This window comes from Panthera onca, chromosome C1 (assembly GCF_046562875.1).
Source record: "Panthera onca isolate mPanOnc1 chromosome C1, mPanOnc1 haplotype 2, whole genome shotgun sequence".
NCBI lineage: Eukaryota > Metazoa > Chordata > Mammalia > Carnivora > Felidae > Panthera > Panthera onca.
Genome location: NC_138346.1, coordinates 148,700,304 through 148,716,558, shown reverse-complemented (window position 1 = coordinate 148,716,558; position 16,255 = coordinate 148,700,304). Strand labels below are relative to the sequence as shown.

The 16,255-nt window shown below is 37.4% G+C and overlaps 1 protein-coding gene across 11 annotated transcripts in view; it reads left to right on the top strand.

The window, feature by feature from the left end:
• The window catches only part of LOC132670880 (calcium-activated chloride channel regulator 2), a 65,537-nt gene extending 51,646 nt beyond the window's left edge, over nt 1-13,891 (top strand). For 7 of the 11 annotated variants that reach the window (XM_078451721.2, XM_078451723.2, XM_078451722.2 and 4 more), the window contains 3 exons: nt 959-1,129; nt 4,970-5,203; nt 12,652-13,891. In XM_078451721.2, coding sequence (XP_078307847.2) covers nt 959-1,129; nt 4,970-5,203; nt 12,652-13,097 — 851 coding nt within the window. In that variant the 3' untranslated portion in view covers nt 13,098-13,891. Of the gene's footprint in view, nt 1-958; nt 1,130-4,969; nt 5,204-9,221; nt 9,301-11,472; nt 11,567-12,651 lie in introns of all 11 variants that reach the window. The other 4 variants (XM_078451728.2, XM_078451727.2, XM_078451725.2 and 1 more) reach the window with 4 other exon arrangements.
• Nucleotides 13,892-16,255: the final 2,364 nt, after the last annotated feature.

The following is a 16,255-nucleotide window of genomic DNA, read 5'->3' as shown; positions in this document are numbered from 1 at the left end:
TTAAATATACTCCTACTTTTCTCATGCTAAGGAGCAGCCCTGCCTCCACAGTGGGGATTCAGGAACACTGCAGGGGTGATACAGGGCTAGGGTCCAAAGTGGAGTATGTGGTATGAACTGACTCTAGGATAGGACAAGCCATTTGCCCAGGGTGGTCATCTGCACGTGAAGAGTGAATGTGTTTTGCACTTGGGCTGAGCTCTGCCGTCCACTGCTACCCTGTAGTCTAACTCTCCCAGGCCTCCTGCCTCCCCCATTCAGTCATGGACTTGGTTTGGACATGAACTGCTCTCTAAGGATCAGCGTAAAAGGAAAGAAACCTAGCACTGGCCAAGCTTTCAGAATGCCTCCTAAAGCAAAGCACAGTGGACAGAAACAAAGCCTGTCAACCTCCAAGTCAGCAAGCCCCTTAGAATCTAGAACAGTTCCATGTACCCTGTAATGAGAAAATTAAATAATTTCACACAACTTAATCAACTACCAGAATTTTTTTCCCCAATGAGGGCTGCAGGATGTTCATAAACCCCTTGCAATTTTATGAAATGTGTATATGAGCATCTCTATTTATTTCCTAGGAACAGAATAGCTTTTATCTCAAAAGGGTCTCTCTCATAAACAAAAAGAATATGCTTGGTTTCCATGAAAAACTAGTATTATTTATAACGATAAGGAGAGCTCTAAAGTTGATAATTAAATGTTTTATTAGCACTGAAATAGGGTCCATTCACCTTTAGAGAATAATTTTTCAGAGGTTTAGGAATCATAGAGAGAAATTAAGGAGCCACTGGATTTTAATATTAAAAGTAACTAGAACCACGACAGTATAAGCTAAAATGGGAAGAACCAGGGGAGTAAAGCCTATTTTTTATTTTAAAGCATATTTATTTTAATTAAATATTAGTAATCAACTATGATGACAGTGTTGACATTGAGCTTTTTTTTATATATATATATGCAGGTGCTGATATTATAAAAAATGATGGAATTTACTCGAGGTACTTTTTCTCCTTTGCTGTAAATGGTAGCTACAGCTTGAAAGTGCATGTCAGTTACTCCTCCAGCAAAAGTGGCCTAGCCCACTCTGTTCCCGGGAATCGTGCTATATACGTACCAGGTTACATAGCAAATGGTAAGAATCATCAGCACTGGTGTTTGAATAAACCTCGTTTAATGTATACATCTCTGGTGTGTGTGTGTGTGTGTGTGTGTGTGTGTGTGTATTAGAGAGAGAGAGAGGGGGGAGTGACGGAAAGAGAGAGCTGGAATTTCAAAACTCTTTATGCTTACGTCAATGCATAATTTGTTGGCCATCTCTTCACTTCTCAGTGATTCATGATAGTGGATAACAGGAAGGTAATAGATAATTCCTACAGATATTTTTATGTCTTCATTGCAGCCATTAGTTTGGCCTCTTTCTTGTGGCTGTTTCACCAGAATTACTAACAGATAGAGATTTATTGTGTTTTATCTCAGTTACAGCTCCTGTATCTCCTTTATAGAGGTTTCAGGCAAAAAAAAAAAAAAAAAAAAAAAAAAAAAAAGGCAAAAGTTATTAGCAGTTGAAAGAAAAAAACAAATGGCCCAGACGATCCACACCAAAAATGAGTTCCTGAATAAGTATGGATTTGGATGTTACAGACAACTGAGTTATTCCTGAAAATGTCCTGTCTTCCTTCAAGATAAAAGCACCAAATAAGTAAAAGATACACATCCTTTCTTAACACCATTATTATAGTTCCTGAAGGGAAGCAGTGGTTAAAGTATAACAGACAGGGGCGCCTGGGTGGCTCAGTCGGTTGAGCGTCCGACTTCGGCTCAGGTCACGATCTCGCGTTCCGCGAGCTCGAGCCCCGCGTGGGGCTCTGGGCTGATGGCTCGGAGCCTGGAGCTTGCTTCCAATTCTGTGTCTCCCTCTCTCTCTGCCCCTCCCCCATTCATGCTGTGTCTCTCTCTGTCTCAAAAATAAATAAACGTTAAAGTATAACAGACAAACAAAAATATGCTATAATCATCTTAAACAATCTCAGAAAACATTTTTAAACATTCTTATTTCCAAAACTGCAGAATCTTTTTGCTTAATTTTAATGTATTTTATCAGCAATAATTAATCATTTGGACACATGATTCTATATTTTTGTTCTTTAAGTAGAAAATAATCAAGGTGCTCCAGTGAATTTGCATCTCCTGATAATTTTAGTGATGTCTAAAATATAATTTACTCTCTCATATATTTATTTTGGGTTACTTTGAAACCAATGTAAATCAAATTGCAAGGTAATGTGGTTTTACTTCACAGATATGATTTCATATGTAGCTATAATACCTTACTTGTAAATAAATATTCCCTCTTTCATTTATACATTAAACATTTTTGAAGGCTTACTAGGTGACAGGAACTAGGAACTTGGGAGAACAGGTAGAATAAGGCCGCATTCCTACTGAGGAGCTTGAAGGCTACTGTCTGGTCTGCTATCTTTCTGAAACCTGTGAGTTTAAAGGATACACACACATATTAGCATCTAGTGTATAGAGATTAGAAAAGTAATATACAGCTGTGCTTCTATCTGTGTATCTTGGAGATGCCCTTAGCAGCATAGAAAGAAAAAGGTAGGTTTCCCTAAGCATTCCTACCAAACATAACATTTATCACATCACTTTTAGATGATCACCTGGAGCACACACCTCGTTAAAAAATGGGAGCTGCTCACGCCACCTGGGTGGCTCAGTTGGTTAAACATCTGACTCTTAATTTCTGCTCAGGTCATGATCTCACGGTTCGTGAGTTCGAGCCCTGCATTGGGCTCCGTGTTGATGCCCTGTGGAGCCTGCTTCTAATTCCCTCTCTCTCCCTCTCTCTCTCTCTGCCCCTTCAGCCCCCTCTGTCCCTCAAAGTAAATAAATAAACTTAAAAAAAGGGAGCTGCTCTATTTTCACACCACTAAATCTCCAGACACAGTAATGTCTGCATCCTTCTTCTCCTCTCCAAAGACCAGTGTCTCTGCTGGCTTCTGCTCTGGATCCCATCTAGCCTGCCCATCCAGAGGCCTTGTGAGCTCACTTTTGCACGGTCCCACTCTTCTGGCCCCTCTGAACCACATTCAAGCATGATTTATTACATCTATTTTAACTGGTCTCCCTTCAGATTCTGTCTACCTCCCTGTCATCTACATCCTTGACATTAGTCTAATCCTGCCATCTGCACTTTCTCACCTTTAATTTACCACTTTCTATTCATCGCAGTCTGACTTCCACCCAAATCACTCCACTGGAAGTGCTCTGGCCCCAGCCACCAACGGCCGCACTGCTGTTAAAGCCAACGAACGCATTTCAGTCCTCATTTTATCTGACCTTAGCAGTGTCTGCCACAGCTGACTGATTTCTCCTTCGTCATATACTGGTTTCTATGATCACCTCTTATTCTCTGGAATTTTTTTGTTGGGCTCCTTTCCCAGTTCCTCCTTTTCTACCAAGCCTCTAACTGTTGGCAATTTTCAGAGCTCAGGCCTAACCTTCTTACCCTATCACCTGTAGCCACACTGCCTGGGTTTGGAACCTCGCTCCTCCATTTACTAGCTTTGTGATTTGGGGCAAGTTACTTAGTTTCTGTGTACTTCTGTTTCATCATCTTGAAAAAGAGGGGTAATAATTGTACCCTCCTTGTAGTGGTGATAGGAAAATTTAATAGTCGATCCACACAAGGTACTTAAATAAGTACTTGGCACGTAGTGAGCCAGGCAGTCAATAAATGCTATTTAACACTATAGTTGACATTTTTATTAGGTAACTTCATTAATCCATATGGCTTTAATAATATCTATATGCCTATATCTTCCAAATTCACAAGTTCAAAATTATTAAATCTAGATAAAACCTCTTTTTTGAGCTTAAAATACATATCTAACTGGCTCCTTGTCATCTTTAATTAGATGTTTTAGAGGAATCACAAACCTTGTAACTTACATGTTTAATCTCCTTCTCTTTAGCCTGCTTTTCCTCTGAAGTTGCATATTTTAGAAACCTGGGAGCTGTTTCTTTTTCTTTTTCTTTTTTCCACCAACTTCCTTTCCTGTACGACTCCATATTCAAATCCAGCACCAGCTTTTATTGATTTATCTCCTAATTACATCTCAAACTGCCTACTTCTGCCCTCCTCCCCACTGCTGTCACCCAGCCCAACCTGCCATCCTCCCCGTCTGGACTATTGTAGTGGCTATCTAAAGGGCCCGCTGATTGTTGCATTAGAACCCATTCTCCAATGAAGGCAGCTAGAGTAACCTGTTAGAGAGTAAATGTGACCATGTCACTGCCTTGCTTCCCCACAGTTAAACTCTAAAATCATTACAGTGGCCTGCCTACGTGAGCTTCTCTCTCCTGTCTTATCTCAAACTATTCTCCTCCTTGCTTTAATTTTTTCTTATTTGCAAAGCTCTTTAGTACCTCAGAGTTTTACACAACCTGTTCCCTTTGCCTAAGATATTATTACCTCCGCTCTTTGCCTGACTGACTCCTACTCACCCTTTATGATACTTTTAAATGTTACTTCCTTGATAACACTATAAATTACATACCTGTGTTATTTTTCTTCACAGCACCCTGCCTTTTTTCCTTCCTACATTTATCACAAGTTATAAACATGGTTGTATTAGTATGACTATAAATTCTGTTTTATAGTTTTGAGATACTGTTTTGTCTGTGATTACTGGCAGAGCATATACCCTCAATATACTTATTTAGTGAATGGAAGGATGGGTGGATGGATGGATGGATGGATGGATGAATGAATGAATTATAGAATAAATAAACTCAGTTATTCTAAAGATGTATTAAAGAAAAAAAGGTTTTTTTTTTTTTTTTGTTTTGTTTTTTTTAAAGAAAAAAAGGTTTTAAAATGTCTCTCAATAATCTCTCAAAACCAAGCTATTCAGGAGATTCTAATTTGTTGTTTTGGCCATTCTTTTCATGGTCACAGGTAACATTCAGATGAATGCCCCAAGAAAATCAGTGGGCAGGCATGAGGAGGAGCAAAAGTGGGGCTTTAGCCGAGTAAGTTCAGGGGGCTCCTTTTCCGTGCTAGGAGTTCCGGCTGACCCCCATCCTGACGTGTTTCCACCATGCAAAATTATTGACCTGGAAGCTGTAAAAGTGGAAGAGGAGGTGACTTTATCATGGACAGCACCTGGAGAAGACTATGATCAGGGCCAGGGTAGGCTTCTTGGTTTCACTATCTGTTTCTCTACAAGGTAGAATTTCTAATAACTATGCCAGGGGTTAGTTGGGTAAAAATGCTTTGGGGGCTTAGAGCTGACAGAACTGCAGAGAGTTGTTATGAAAAGCTCTGAGTTGTTCATAAGACATTACATGGAACGAGAGTCTAGGGACAAGAGCTTGTCAGCTCCCCAGAATTGAGAAGGCTCTGGTAAACTAACTGACACTCATCATCTAGAACTCTTGATTGGAAACATAAATACCATATGCAAGAGTAGTCTAGTCAACAGAAATGGGTCCTGCATTACAGAGCATGGACTTCCAAATACTGGAGTTATTTAGTTTTCTGAAGATTAGATAGTGAATAATGAATTCGAAGATTTACAAGTCAAGGTTAGGGGAATAATTCCCATAAGTTATGCAAAACTTGGTGCATTTTCTGCCCCCATTTCTGAACCTCACTTTCATCAGGGAAACTAGAACCAGATCCCTTATTTGGCCTTTCCTAGCCTTGTTTGGATGGGCATTGATGAACTTCTTTCTTAACTTTCCTTTTTCTAAGGCCTACGCCAGCCTTCAGGCTTCCATCATCATTCCTTGACCCTCATAGCAACTCAACATAATAACTTTTCTGCAAGAATCGCCTTTCTAAACATCTTTGCCATCACCAAAACATGGTTATCATTGATTACACATTAAATGGTTTATTTCCTGTTGCCTCTGATTGAGATTCCTATAGGAACCAACATTCTCTATTGAAAGGTTTTTGTCATTATCAGTCAATAACAGTAAACACCTTGGGCCTTTGCCAGTCTTGCTTCCAACTTGGGCCATTGTTTTTTGGCTTAAAATTTTCTGTCCATTTACTACATTCACCAGAAAGCATCTCAATTACAAATAATTCTGTGCTACTGAGGAACATCAATATTGTAGCTTTGTCTTCTAATTCTTTTATCAAACTCTGTCTCTTCTTGCCAGAGGAGAAGGAAGTAAAATATATTCTGAATTAAGAATTCAATTAATTTAAAGATTGGAGATATGAAATGATTGAAACTCTGGGATGGATATGCCCCTTGTATAAAGGAAAAAGCTGTAACTCACATCTCAGGAAAAAAATTCTTCCTTCTGTGGCTTTAAGTCTAGCTGTTTGATCTTTGGCAAGTTGCTTAACCTCTATTGGCCTCAGTTTCCTTATATGGAAAATAGGACTACAAATATTTATTTCATAAGTTATCATAAATAATAAATGAAGTGACACATAAAAATCAGAAAGGGAAGAGAAAGTATGCCAAGTTTCCTGGGCTCCTCGTTTGCATTGCTGTTGTCTTCTGTAGCCATAAACACTCCCATCTGTATTTAAAGGTAAGAGTGGTGCCTGCCACCTAGTGTCCTCACTCTTTCCTCACTGCCTCAGAAATGCAGTGTGCTACATGAGGCAAAAGCTCAAATTCCCATCCCTACTGGGAACTGTTCTTCCGGTGCCCCAGGAGTTTCAACTACACCACTAAATTAAAAGAGTAGAGAGAGGGGTGCCCGGGTGGCTCAGTCGGTTGAGCATCCCACTTTGGCTCAGGTCATGGTCTTGCAGTTCATGAGTTCAAGCCTTGCATTGAGCTCTGTGATATCTCAGAGCCTGAAGCCTGCTTCAGATTCTGTGTGTATCTCTCTCTGCCTGTCCCCTACTTGTGCTCTGTCTGTCTCTCTCTCAAAAATAAATTTTAAAAACCTTTAAACATTTTTTTAAAAGAATGGAAAGAAAGTGTGTGGTATTGGTGGTTATTAATGGCTTGGAAAGAAGAAATACAACCATATGGGGTGTTAGAATTGGTATCACAAAGGGCATTAATCAAGGGAATAGAGAGATCTCCACATAACCTCACTGATGAGAGGGATGACTGAAGCAGATCTGGCTATTATGATGTCAAAACCATAAACCACAAAAGATATGTTGGGAGATGGCTGGATGTGTATTAAGTTGCTGAAATCACTCCGTCATAGCGGATTCGGTGGCTCAGCAATGGCAAAATTGACCAATTAGTACTGAATAGACCAACTAGCAAGTAGATTCCTATTTAATTCATAAACATGTGCTTTTATTGACTCCCCCCCCCCCAAATTATTGTCTGGAAAGGCGTTGTCTTCACGTCTATGACCAGAGTTAGAAATAATGGGGGTATGTCTCTGGTTAGCAATGATAAAAAATGTGACTATTCTTAAAAACGTTGTTAGCAGTAAAGGAATATCTAATATATGCACAAGCATATCAGTGTATATCCAGGTGCCCATTCTTCACCATACACAATGTCCTAAAAACGATGACCAATTACACGTTATAAATAAAACATTAGCAGATCACCATTATGTCTGGGAATGTATACAGGCTAGGCGTTATGGAAACGGGTTACTTCCTTGGGTTTTCATTATAAGTCTGGGGTAAAATACTTGTTAAAATTCAGCACCAAGCATGTGACATATCTCTGCTATAAAGTTAATTTCTTTTGTATATCTTTCCAGAAATTGAAGTCAAAATATATTTACTAAGTAACTATTAATACTCAGCACAGTGCTAAACATTATATAAACATAATTTAAGATGGTCATTGCACTCCCAAGAATTTATAATCCTATATTAAGGGGAAAAAATAGTCAAAAACACAGTTTAACACCATGCCATCTGTACGGTTTGGAGAGGCCAGGTTCTTATCCCAGGAGCCTGGGCAGAGCCTTTGGACAACAAAAAAAGCACCAATCTTGTGCCTACTTCCCTGCACTATATTCCCTACATGCCTAACAGCCTGACCTGCACACTCTTCCTCAGACATCTTTTCATCATGTTCTTATATAACCATTGTTGAACACATTGTCTTTAAAAATTGTTAAAAATGTACTGTTTCTGAGGAAGCTGCAGTGACAGCAACTGTTCTTCCCATTATACCCTCCCCTAACCCTCAGTTATGCTTCCGAGCTGGAAGAACACTTAGTAGAAGAAACCTAAAACAATCCTTAGGGGATAGCTTGGATGTCAAATGAAGAGAGGTAGTAGGAATTGTTCTCACTAGTGAAGAGAGAGCTCCCTAAAGATGGGACCAAGTCTTCAACTTCCTCTGTCCTCAGTCTAAGCCCAGAGCTTTCCATACTAAGAATTTATTGGTAAAGGTGCTAATGAAGATATAAGCCTCAGTAACTGGAAAAGAACAATTACTGGGAAATAAGAAATAGGAAGGAGTGTAGTCTAGTGGGAGGCTGCGTAGCATAGTGTTAAGGTACTGGGTTCTAGAATCAGACACAGCATGTTTTACTTGTGTAACCTGAGACAAGTTACTTAATTTCTCTCACTTTCTGATTTTTAATCTGCAAAAGTAGATAGTAAGAATAGCTACCTCAGAGCATTGCTGAGAATTGAATGAAGTAAAACACAAAGAGGGATTAAAATAGTGCCTTGTCCATATTAATTGCTTAGGAAATACCAGCATTTGTAACATTTTGGAGACAGAAGGGACCTTAAAGACAAGCTAATCTGACCTTCTTGTTTCAAACGTAAGGGAATGAACGTGAGAGTTTGTGTCTTGCCCAAGGCCATAGAACTACTTTCATTGGCTAAAATATACTGTTAAAGCAGAGTTAGAGATGAAACCCAGAGAGATACATACCTAAGAGGTCAAAGATGCAGAAAAGGCCTGATTTCTCTTTCTCACAGCGACAGGGGCAACACAACTACCGTAAACAGAAGGAGCCTCTCCATGAATGTATGGGCTGAGTTTGTTTTCAGTCTTTGCAGTTTCACAGCTGTCCTGCATAAAGTTTAGTAGGTGCTCATGGTAGAAAGTGCATGGGATTTGGAGTTAGAAGAAAGAATTTGGTTCCAGCGATACAACTTTCTAACTGTTGACCATGTCACCACATTTAACCTCCGACTCCCCATCTTTTTATTTTAAATTTCACAGAGGGGGGCTGTACATGTGGACAATCTTTGTAAATGCTAAGGCTTATGAAATATTACTTGTTTCATTATCCAGGAGAAGACTCTGGGAGAACCTCATGGAGAGCTTTCTCCATAGAGAACCACAGACATAGGAACAATGGACATGTTCCACTGTGAGTGTGGAGTAGATGGTCAGCCTCGCTTCTTATCCATGTCTGTCCCCCTGTATTTGAACTGCAGCAGGGAGCAACTCAGCTCCAGTGCTCCAACTCAGCTCCCAGAGGGAATTGGCTGATTGATAAATTTGAATATAGAGGCTATTTTCTTTTTACAACCTTCTCTAAGGGTGCTTTCCTTTAATTACTATCCAGGAAATAGAAATAGTCTCATTATTAAAAAGTAGTATAGATTTGGAAACTGTTCAAAACAGCCATCAGAAAATTTTCATTTTTTAATTAAAACTTGGAATGTCCTATGGTTTTCATTCCTTAGAACAAAATCTTTGTTTGGAGCTGCTTTGTCCATTGTTAAATGTATTTTTAGCCATTTCAGATAAGAATTATGATCTTATTAGAGTGTTAGTACTATAGGTGGTTTCCTTTTTTGCATCTAGTGATTCTTTGTTATTAATTTTATTTTTGAATTGGTAATACATTCACATGGGTTGAAAATCAAAACAGCACAGCAATATGAATGTAACACATAAAAACGTACTGACCTGTACACATAAAAAAATGGTTAAGATGATAAATTTTATGTTATGTGTATCTTACTCCAGTTTGAAAACTCAAAATAATATAAGGAACATCAAAACAATTAAATTTCTGCCCTCAGCTACTCCAAATTTGGCTGTTCTATAACATGCAGTTTTCTTAACTTAGCACAGTTTGCCTTGAATTAATGTTTACCATTTCACATATAATGTGAGAATCTTTCAAAAATATAATTCCGTGTACCCTTCTGTCATCTTTTGCGGTCTCGCTGGCATTTATCGTATGTCTACATTTTTATAAAGCCCACAATGCATTGGTATGGTTTTTGTTATAAACAATCACTTGTACTTTTAAGAAATTTTAAAGAGAGAAATTGACCCTTTTTAGTCACCCAGATTGTCAGCATTTCTAGTCGTCTTCCTTGCTGTAGGTCTGAATTTTTATCCAGCATCATTTCCCTTGTTGCTCAGGTCTTTGACTGAAATTCTCTCAGGACTCATTTATATGAAAATGTGTTTATTTCACCTTAATTTTTTAAAGTACATTTTCACTAGATATAGGATTCTTGGGCAATAGATTTTTCTTTCAGTACTTAAATAGGTCACTTCATTGTCTTATTTTCAATTTTTTTCTTATGAGAAGGCGACTATCATTCTTACTATTATGTTCCTAAGTGTAAAGTCTTTTTTCCCTTTGACTATTTTAAATTATTTTTATCTTTGGTGTTCAATAGACTGACCATGATGTGTCTCAGTGTGTTTTTCCCATATATATTCTTTTTGGGGATTGCTGAGTTTCCTGGATCTGTGGAATATTCTTTCTGACCAGATTTAGAATATTTTCAGCTATTATATCTTCAAAAAAATTTTGTTCTATTCTTTTTCTTCTTTCTTTCTTGGATAATATTAACATAACATAACATAACATAACATAACATAACATAACATAACAAACAATACCGACACTAAATGGATAGGACAGTGGGTCACAAAGATCATTGAGATTATGTTTGGTTTTTCTCTTTTTTTCCTGAGTGCTACAGTTTGATTTCTATGCACTTGTCTTCAAGCTTACTGATTATTTTCTGTTGCATCCAATCCACTCTTAATCTCCTATTTTTTTTAATGTTTATTTCTGAGAGAAATAGACAGAGGGTGAGTGGAGAAGGAGGCAGAGAGAGGGAGACACAGAATCTGAAACAGGATCCAGGCTCAGAGCCCAATGCGGGGCTTGAACTTGGGAATGGCGAAATCGTGACATAGGCCAGTGGGATGCTTAAAACTGAGCCACAGGCACCCCCCCACACACACACACACACACAATCTCTATTCTTAAAGCATGGCTCTTCCAGTGTTTAATGGATATTTAAGGGCTAATAACTTCCTCTAACTTGGCAACACTCACACTCCAAAATCTATATCTATACCTATATATCTATATAAAACTCTGCTCAGTTTTTCAGCCTTCTAGCTATTATTTGTCTCTTGAGTTCTTAATGTTTCACCCATACATGAATAATTGGACGTCTCCCGATGACTTGAAAAAAGTATATAGAGTTGGGGCTGGTCCTTCTCTAGCTCCTTCAATTTTTAGCCCTTCTGGTAATCTCTTCCTCTGTCCTCTGATTTCCAGATCCAGAAGGTAGCTTTCAGATCCAGCTATCTGTACAGGAGAGGGAAGTGCCTTCAGAGGAAAAGCTGCATAAACATGGATCATTCCTACTCTGGTTTCCTTTTTTTTCTTTTTTACAGATTGTAACTCCTCTTGTTTCTGCCTATTTTTATCTGAATCCAGTGCTTCAATGGCTTTGTGTCGTTGTTCTGTTTTTTGCTTTCTTCAGAGTTCATACCCACTATCTGCTGGAGAGTTAGTCTAATAGAAGCCACTTAGCCATTACCAGAACTCAGAATTAAACTTTTACCGTTGACTTAAGTAACATATACTTTTGTCACTTAACATTTATGCTTATATTTTTCTTAAGAGGATATTCCCCATGTAGAAGTTTTTCATTTTATGTATTCAAATTTATCAATTTCTTGTTTATGGATACTGAATTTTGAGTTTTAATTATAAAGGCCTTTCCTACTTCGAGACCATACTGGAATTTACCTATTGTTTCCTACTAAATACTTAATATTTTTATTTTTTACTCCCAACTTTTTGATAATTATGGAGTTTATCCTGAAAAAAAGGTTTGTGATATGGATCCAATTTTATTTTTTTTACAAAATTGTACCCAACTGTCACAACACCATTTATCAAGAAATTTGTATTCCCCCGCCCCATAAATTTGAATTCTGTGTCTATCATATGCTAAATTCCTGGTTGTATTTTGGCCTACTTTTAGATATTAGTTTATTCATGTACCAGAACTGTAGGCTTTAGTTATAGAAATATTATAGTGTTTTTATATCATATAGGTTTAGTCCTTCCACACTGCTATTTTTTAGACTTTATATGGCCAACCCAGATTATTTATTTTCTGTTCAAGTTTTACAATAAGCTTGTTAAAATGGAAACTAGAAGCAATTTCAATAGAATCATGTAAAATTTACAAAATAACTTAGGGAAAAATAACATCTTTATTATGTTGAATCTTCCTATTCAAAAAACATAATAAGCTTTTCCTCTTGCTTAGGTTTCAATATGAGTTCTTATATAGTGTTTTAAAGTTTTGTTCATACGCAATTTTTTGTTACGTTTATTTCTAGGTATTTTGACTTTTTGTTGCTATTCTCGTTAGTCATTTATAATAAGCTAGATAACTTACCCAAGTGACTTAACCTTTCTATTTATATTTTTTAATTTCAGCTAACAGCTATGAAATAAGAATGAGTCAAAGCTTACAGAAAATTCAAGATGACTTTAACAATGCCATTCTAGTGAATATATCAAAGCTACTAAGTCCTCAGCAAGCTGGCACCAAGGAGATATTTACATTCTCACCAAAGCTTTTCACAAATGGACCTGACCATCAACCTGATGGAGAGACACAAGAAAGCCACAGAATTTATGTGGCAATACGAGCAATAGATAAGAACTCCTTAAAGTCTGCTGTATCTAACATTGCCCAGGTATCTCTGTTTATTCCCCCAAATTCTGCTCCTGTACTTGCCAGAGACCATCTTATATTGAAAGGAGTTTTGACAGCAGTGAGTTCAATAGGAATCATTTGCCTCACTATAGCTGTAACACATTATATTTTAAACAGGAAAAAGAGAGCAGACGAGAAAGAGAATGGAACAAAATTAATATAAACAAATGTATAGAGTGCCTTCCTTCTTAGATATAAGATCCATGGCCTTTGCACTTTATAAAAACATACCAATAAAGTCAAATTGACATCAGAACTATTAAAAATGCTTTGAGTTTTTGTATAATACAGGTCAGATTTTTATATGCTAAACAGACACCAAAAAATATTTTATAACACTCATTTTTGAAGGAAATTAGGAAACTCTTAAGCTTTGGCTATGGACAAAATAATAAAAATTAGTCACCAAGGTAATGTCTTTAAAAGCAAAGGCAAGGGCAAAGTTGAACTAAAGAATCAAGAAAAGCTTGTTTTATTGTAGAGGAAAAATAGCCCCAAGTAGAGAAAAGGAGTTTGGTATAACTGTCTATATGAAGCAATTGTTCAGTTACTTTGATTAATTTTTCATTCCTTATCTTTTCAGAACAGGTTGCTTATTTATGACTAAAGATCACGCTGCATTTTATATATGAAGCCCCTGTTGTAAAGTTCTTCACTTCTTGCCATTTGGTTAACTATACTAAGATCAAATCCCACTGCTAATGCTCAGATATATCTTTGTTCACTGTAAGAGTTAACATTAACATGTGGATATTATCCTTGTCCCCTGACAGAGATTTGATAACAGAGGTCTATTGAATTTATTGCGTATAAGTTTCTATTCTCATCAAAGCAGCTTTCCAAGTTATTGCCTTGGGTGTTATTTAATAAAAAAAAAATGGTTATAGCTCTCATAAGGCTTTAAGTAAAGAAGGAGACATAGTTCTGAGCTTATTTTAACACATACATGGTCTACACAGTTTTATCTGAGTTCAACCAAAGAAGAAGCCATGGGGCGGGGGGGGGGGGGGGGTGGGGAGGGGACATACTGACCTTTAGAAATGATTAACTGATTCTATCTTTTGTTTAAAGAAGACTCTACAGGGGCACCTGGGTAGCTCACTTGTTTAAGCACCTGACTACAGCTCAAGCCATAATTTCACGGTTTGTGAGTTCGAGCCCCACATCAGGCTCTACACTGAGAGTACAGCCTGCTTCAGATTCTCTCTCTCCTTCTCTCTCTGCCCCTCTCTCACTCTCTCTCTTTCTCTCAAAATAAATAAACATTTAAAAATAAATAAATAAAGAAGACTCTAGGAATCCTTTCTCCATCAAAGGTTATTTACCTATGGGGGTCAGAGGTGAATAGAAACACAGGTCACAAGGAAATAAAAATCTTCTTTCATCTAATTTTAATATCCTTATGGTTTTAAGATTATTGAGCAGTAGAATCATTTGCTTTGTATATTAAAGAACTTTAAAAATTTATTGAATAAATACAAACAATAAAGTGGAATAGATCTATTTTATAACCAGGTCCAATTAAGAGTGAAAATTAGATTAAGTTCTGGAGAAGGGGGGAGAAAACTGGGTAACTGGGACAAGAAGAAAGAGAAAGAACACATAAAGCCTGAGTCGGAGACTCAAAGCAGTGCTGAGGGGTAAAATGGCCAGAAAATCTCTCACCCAGGCTGCCTCCTTGCAGTTCATACTACATCCCACGTGTGACCTGTTAATGTTCTAAATCTCGTAGTGCCTAAAGTTTTCCAGATGCAGACTTCAAGTCCCCACTTGGCAGTCAGTCCCTTCTTCCTCTATTGCCATCATGCTTGCTAGTCTGGGATTTTCTTCTCCGTAGCTTCCATGAGCTGGAAATATAGAATGCTGAGATAGGGCATGGTGGGTTTTAAGTCTTTAAGTGTTTTCCTCATTTTACAGATAGGAAAATAAAGGGTTAAGAGAGCACTGTGCAGATTAGCAGCAGAGGTATATAGGAGTAGAGCCCCATTCTTATATTACTCCTTTACTCTGTATTTAAGAAGGTGTGGGAAGATCGTGAGGATTATGCCTAGAAATATTTAACTCTTTTAAGAGCAGTTAACAAGAGAACGAGTCTAGTTTTGAGGAACCGGATTTGTTTATTTTTCCATCTTGTGTGTACAGGAGTCAATAAATGGACTTAAATCCCAAAATTAGTGAAAGAGGCAAAACAAAATAGATTAAAGATGTTAACATGAGTAGCTGAAATGCATTGTAGCAGGGTAGAAAGGGTGATCTCATAAAGCAGGTAAAGCAAAAATGTTCAGTAGTTATGAGGGAATGAGGCATTAGACAACAAGAAAGATATAATAAATGTGGTAAAATATTGATTTAGAGATCGCAGCAATCATCAATAGAATAGAGCCACTAAAAAGGATGTGACATTGATCTTGACCAAATGGTGGGAAATAAAACAGACAAGAGTTGAGCCAAGGAGTATGAGGAATTGTGGTCACTGGTGAACTACCACATGAATAGTGACATCATTGAAGATTTGATCTGAGATCGTAAGAGGAGGAAAAATGTGAGCCAGTCAGTTATCTGGAGGGGGAAGAGAAGACTAGGTAGATATTATTATTATCTTCCAATGCCAGTATGGTTGTTGTTATTCAATAAATAGAAATTTGTTTTGGAAACTGAGAATATCCCCTCTATTTTTTTCTCTACTCTTAAAAGAAAGATAGCAAAAGAAGTTTAAATCTGAATGGAAGTAAGAGAGAAGTAGGAGGTAGAAAATTTCTAGGGGATGAGTTAATAGAGTCTATGCCCTGAGCAGATTGCTATTTATGTATGCACTGTTGACTGCCCCCCAAATATAATTTACACATGCATGTTAGTATCAGAAAGCCTTCCAAAAAAAAGTTACTTTATTTGCTTTAGGATTTGCCCTCTGCTATAATATAATGATTCATAGAAGAGTTGATCCTGAAAAATAGCATTCACTTAAAACTTAATGTGACAAATCCAATTGCACTAATGGCAGGGTTGTTCATATGAAATGAATCCTCTTGCTAACAGGTATAATTCTATCTATCTATCTATCTATCTATCTATCTATCTATCCTTCTATCTATATATATATATCATAACTTGTTGAAGGTATTAGACACCAAAAAAGAAAAAAAAAAGTAGGTAGAAACTGGTAGAAACCCTTGAAAAAAGGGAAGAATTCTAGGTGAGACCCATATTTAACTAGCTTTTCCCTCTGAAGGCATTCCCAGTTTGCTCACAGCATCTGGATAGAGCCCAAGCAGAAAGTGGCAGTCTTACTGGATTGACAAGCTGAGGTAAGAGTTCTGGGTT